Source organism: Gracilinanus agilis, chromosome 2 (genome assembly GCF_016433145.1).
Source record: "Gracilinanus agilis isolate LMUSP501 chromosome 2, AgileGrace, whole genome shotgun sequence".
Classification (NCBI taxonomy): Eukaryota; Metazoa; Chordata; class Mammalia; order Didelphimorphia; family Didelphidae; genus Gracilinanus; species Gracilinanus agilis.
The window spans coordinates 587,325,016-587,330,520 of NC_058131.1; the positions used below are offsets into that span (position 1 = coordinate 587,325,016).

Consider the following 5,505-nt stretch of genomic DNA (forward strand, 5'->3'; position numbering starts at 1 on the left):
ATCCTTCTTTCCTTCCTTCCTTCCTTTCTTCCTTCCTTCCTTCCTTCCTTCCTTCCTTCCTTCCTTCCTTCCTTCCTCCTTCCTTTCCTCCTCCCTCCCTCCTCCCTCCCTCCCTGCCTTCCTTCTTTCCTTCCTTTCTTTCTGCCTTACTTTCTTCCTTCCTGCCTTGCATAAGCATTCAAACAAGTATGTGACTATTATGGTCAAGAGGTGTCATTCATACTCATTCCAGTAGCAAGAGTCCTAAGGGAAAACCTGATAGGAAGAAAATGTGTTCTCTGTCCTTCCCTGCCTTCTTTTTTTCTTGTATTTACCAGAATATTAATATTAATTAACATATAAATTTTATAAATACTTGTGATCTTGTTTTTAAGTTGACTAGTTTCCTTTAGGACATACAAGGTTATGGGAGAGCAATGGGAACCGCTCAAGAAAGCAGAGAAAGGGTAGGGAGGGGGAGACTTTCTTAGTACAGAGGTAGAAGCTAAAACCCCAGCCCATTGTTAGGATATTCTGCTCTCTTAATGGGACCATATGCACAAGCCAATCCATAAGCACATAATGGACACAAAGTGGAGCCTTGTTACATAAATTTACTTTATAGATGTAAAGCAACATTACAATAAGAAAGCTTTGTAATCTCTTTGAGGATTTACTACTCATCTTTCTAGTTTTAGATTCTTCTGTTGATTTATCTCTTTATGCCATGGATTTTTACTATTATTTTTTCTCTATAAATCTTTCTTTCTCTCCCTTAGATTCTCCTGTCACTTGCTTTCTAATTCTCCTTTTTTTCTATGCCTGAACTCCAAAGTCCATGCCTCAGCCTCCTTGTATGTTAGGGGATTTGTGTTTCATTAACTTTGCTTCCTGCTGTGAGTATCATCTGGGCAAGACTGGATTGGCCCCAGATGGATTTCAGTCTCCTTTCATTCAGTGCTGGTGTAGCCATTCATGCTGGTCCTCTGCCCAACCTCTTTGCTTGGCTCTCAGTCTTTCCCTGTTTGGCTGGGCTGAATGTGAAGTCAAGTTGACAAGCATTTATGAAGCACTTACTATGTGCCAGAAACTGTACTCTGCCTCTTTTGTCAGGGTTGGAATGGAACAGGGAAGGCATTCTGGATAGAGTCTCTGGAGCCTTGTGAGTCCCTAAGCTGAGACCATCCCAAAAGAAAGCAGCACACTTCTCTCTACTGCTGCATGTGACAGGATAGAATCAATGTCTATTATAAGGAGTGAAGTGTGTTGGAAAAGTCTCTGCAGCAGCAAAAGATCCTAATATTGTCCCCAGGTACAAGCCAATAGATGGCCTCATATGGAAGATTATGAGGAAAGGGTGTCTAGTGAATGGCTTAAAAATGAGTGAGTGGTTTAATACTCCAGTATCTGTTAATTCATAAAGATTTTGTAGTGGTTCCCCATTTTTGTCCTCTGAATCTACCTTTAACTGGTCTACATCTGCCTCATAATTTCTGGGTTTTTATTTTGAGGGTTAGTGAGGATTGGATAAAATGTTGTTAGTCATCTTCTTGGCCATATCACCTGGAAAATCCTTTTCACGTTAAAAGAAAAAGTTTCTTTTTCTTGTTTTCATTTATACCCCATCCCCTGGTGTGTATCTCATTAGTTTTGTTTATGACAAAAGCAAAAGCTTTTATGTAAAACAGATTCAGAGAGGCAAGATAAATTAGAAGAGCTATGGATGTTGAGTCAGGAGCCCTGAGATAGTATCCAAGCTCTATGACTTAACAACCATTTGACTTTGGGCAAATGATTTACTGTCCCCCCTATGCCTCAGTTTCCTCTTTTACAAAATGAGGATAATAACTCCAGCAATATTGTGGGAATCAAAGAAGATAATGCATGTAACTCATCTGTAAACTGTCAAGTGCTGGATCAACATGAGCTAATGCTATTAACTTATGAGAAGTGTGGGAGAATTGCTTTGAAAGGAATAAAGAGTAAGGCATTTCTCATTTTTCACTCAGTCAGTAAGGCACAAGTTTGTGTTTTCCTTCCTTCCTCCTTTGGATTATATTACAAAAGCAACTGTGCTGGGCGAAGGGCCACAGAGAACTGTTTCTCAGGAGAACCGGAAGGCATCAGCTTTGCCCCAAGCATGTGACTCTGGGTGTTTTGTGTTTAGATTGTTCTTACCTTCACTGCTTCCCAGCTAGAATTAACAGGGTGGCGTCCAAATGGCCCAAAACCTGAAATCAAAGAAAACCCTGGCATTATTACATTTTGTTTGCATGTGAGTTGTCAAGGATTGGATTCTATGCCTGACCTATATGCTTTCATTGATTTGGTTTTAATTCTTGTAAACCTTTTCTCAGTTGTCATATGTTTTCCTGTACTAGCTGTATTCAACTCTTAGATACTCCTCTGTGCCATAGTTATTCTTATGGGAAGTCTGCATTTTCCTCTTTCCCATTGCAGGTTCTTTCATTACTGATCTGGAAATGTTGACTCAATAACTACTGATATGTGCCTGGCACTGTGAGGAAATCAAAGGAAGCATACAGTATTTGAAACAAGTAAACAATGATACAAGATACCGTTTATAGTAATCAATTCCTAAATTAGAGAGTTAGGACTCATAAATGACTGAGAATGCTGGAGAAAGGGTAGACTAATGTGGCTGATGTAGAAAGGAGTTTTTTCTGGGAGGACATGGGGAATGAGCTGAGTCTTAAAGGAACCAGTCAATCAATCAATAAGTATTTTTTAATCAATAAGCATTTAATAAAGCCCTACTATGTGCAGGTCCAAGCACAAAGAATGAAATGATCTTTGCTTGAAAAGAGCTTATATTCTAATTGGAGAACAATTACATATAAAATATGTATTAAATAAATATAATGTTAAATAAAAATGCATACAAAGAACTAAATACTAGGTAGTTTTGAAATAATATCACTAGTACTCATAGGCTACGGGAGGAGGGAAGGAGGAAGGGAGGGAAAGAACATGAATCATGTACCTATGGAAAAATATCCTAAATTAATTATTGAATAAATGAAGTTTTTTTTAAAAAGATCACTAGCAATTGGGAGGATTAGGAAAGGCTTTATAAAGAAAATGGTGCCTGAGGTACATCTTAAAGGAAGAGGACTATTAGGCAGAGAGAGGTAAGAAAGTAATGCCTTTCAGACATTTAGGATGGCCAAAGAGGATTTGGAGAGGGAGAAAGGGAGAGGGAGGAGAGAAGGTATTCTGAACAGGAGTAGAAATGAGCTCAAGGTGATCAGATGACCATGAGGACACCAGTTTGACAGGAGTAAAGGGTATATACCCGTGAGTACAGGAAGATGGGATTGACTAGGTAAGAAATGCCAACGGTTATATGATCTAGTCCTTTATATTTCTGGTAGAATAATGTGATCATAGATTTAGGAATGGAAGAGACCTTAGAGGTCATGTAGTCCATTCCTGTCATCTTAAATGTTGAGGAAACTTCATATATCCTAAAATATCCTTAACTTACCAAGGATAGTACATTACAGAGTCAGGATCTGAACCCAAGTTCTCTAATTTCAAATGCAATATCTTTCAGCCCAGAGAAAATTGGATTGCAAATTTATATGCATAGTGCCCATTTTCTGTTGTCCTGGAAACACCCTCTTTGGGTCTCAGTTTCATTGTCTATGAAAAGATGGGGTTATAACAGATGTCTGAAGTCCATCCAGCTTAAAACTGCAAAGTTCTCCTTAGGACTCTTATTCCAAAAAAAATTAGTATTATAACATCTTACCAGAACTTTGCTTTTGGAAAATATGGCAAAGCCCTATTGGCACTAAGTTGGTAAATGTCCCCTGGTGGGCTAAGAGAGTTAAACTCATCTCTAAGCCTTTGAAAATTGTTTTGAGAATGACTCCCGGCCAAAGAATGTTTGCTATGTTTCATTTTTGGAACTTCCAATCAATCATCAATCAATCAATCAATTAATTAATCAATGTTTATGGAACTCCTTCTGTTTGCCAGGCACTTTAAAATAACATGGGCAATCAATAAATATGCATGTAGTGGTATGTGACTATACTATTCTAGAACTGTACTCTTGTGTATCCAAACCAAATGTAGGGCAAAATAACCATTGGCTTCTTCATCTCAGAGCACTGTGCATTGTGATTCATAATTTCAGGTATGTTTATCATAGGAAGGAGAGGGGTTACAGTTTGGGAACATAGTCATTTATATGTAGTGCCTTGAGTGGCTCCCCTTTTCTTTAGCCTGTCATTTAAGGCCCTTCATAATATGGTTCCTACCTGTCGCTGTACTTCACATTACCATTCCCTTTCAAGTAGCTTTACCCTTGACTCAAATTGGACCATTTACCGTTCCTTGAATGCATCTCTCTCTCTCTCTCACTCTCTCTTCCCCCCCCCTCTCTCTCTCTCTTCCTCTCTCTTCCACTCTCTCTCTCTCTTTCTCTCTCTCTCTCTCTCTCTCTCCCTCTCCCTCTCCCTTTTTCTTTCTCCCTCTTTCTCTCTCCCACTTTTGCCACTGAACCTTTGTTTATCTTGCTTGTTATTATGATATCTTTCTTTACCCTCTTATTCCTTTATCTCCTTCAGTGGAAATCCCACCCATTCTTTCAAGCCTTGCAAATTGAGAGGTAGGAGAAGCCTTAAAGCATATGTAACATTACCTTCTCATTTTACAGATAAGGAAACTGAGGCTCCAAGAGATGAACTGACTTATAAAGTTATACAACTAATAAGGAGGAGAGCAGGGGTGTGATTCTTTGACTCTAAATGTAATGCTTTGCCAATATATCACGTAGTATTTTCAAGACCTACCACAAATAGTTTTCTCCTTGATTCTTTTCCCCACTTCTCCCAAGTTGGATGGGATTTTTCATTCTTTATAGTCCTCATAGCTCTTGGTACTTCTTTTATGCACTTATGTTTTTATCTATTTTTCAAATGAAAATATGATTTCATCAGTATTGGGGGATTCCCATTGTGGAAGCCCTTCTGCCACCCTCAGACTTCAATGGAGACAGATAAAGACTGGGCCCAGGAGCTCTGGGAATAGTAGTAACCTTCAAACCACTAGACCTGTTTCTAGCCCATGTCTTGCAGCTATTGATAAAAGGAAAATCACTGTGGAGAAGGAGGATACCTTCCCCATCATTACTATCAACAATTGTAGACCAGCTGCCACTATAATAAGGCAGATGAGCATAAGAACCCTGGGAGTGTCAATACTCCTAAGACCACCTGTCCTGCTTCCAGCAGAGTCCTCACAACCATCATCCAGGGAAGCAGCTCTTATGAAGTAGAGGCCAACCATTTTCACTACCTGCCAACCAATTGTCAACAAGGAAGTCGGACAAAATTAGCTGAAACAGTAGGGCATCCAGAGGGCGAGACAAGAGACAGCATGTGATAAGCATGTCAAGCCACTATCGCCACCTTAACCAGCCTCCTCCCCTCCATTCCTGATGGAGACAGCCTAGAGCCCTATCCTCAACCCCTAAAACATTTAGAATAACAATAC

At 39.4% G+C, this 5,505-nt stretch overlaps 1 protein-coding gene across 1 annotated transcript in view; it reads right to left on the reverse strand.

The window, feature by feature from the left end:
• Positions 1-5,298, reverse strand: part of PGPEP1L (pyroglutamyl-peptidase I like) — a 73,295-nt gene extending 67,997 nt beyond the window's left edge. Inside the window, exons 1-2 of the mRNA XM_044660131.1 lie at positions 5,226-5,298; positions 2,158-2,210 (exon numbers count right to left, since the gene is read on the reverse strand). Coding sequence (XP_044516066.1) covers positions 2,158-2,210; positions 5,226-5,298 — 126 coding nt within the window. The remainder of the gene's footprint in view (positions 1-2,157; positions 2,211-5,225) is intronic.
• Between the last annotated feature and the right edge of the window lie 207 nt (positions 5,299-5,505).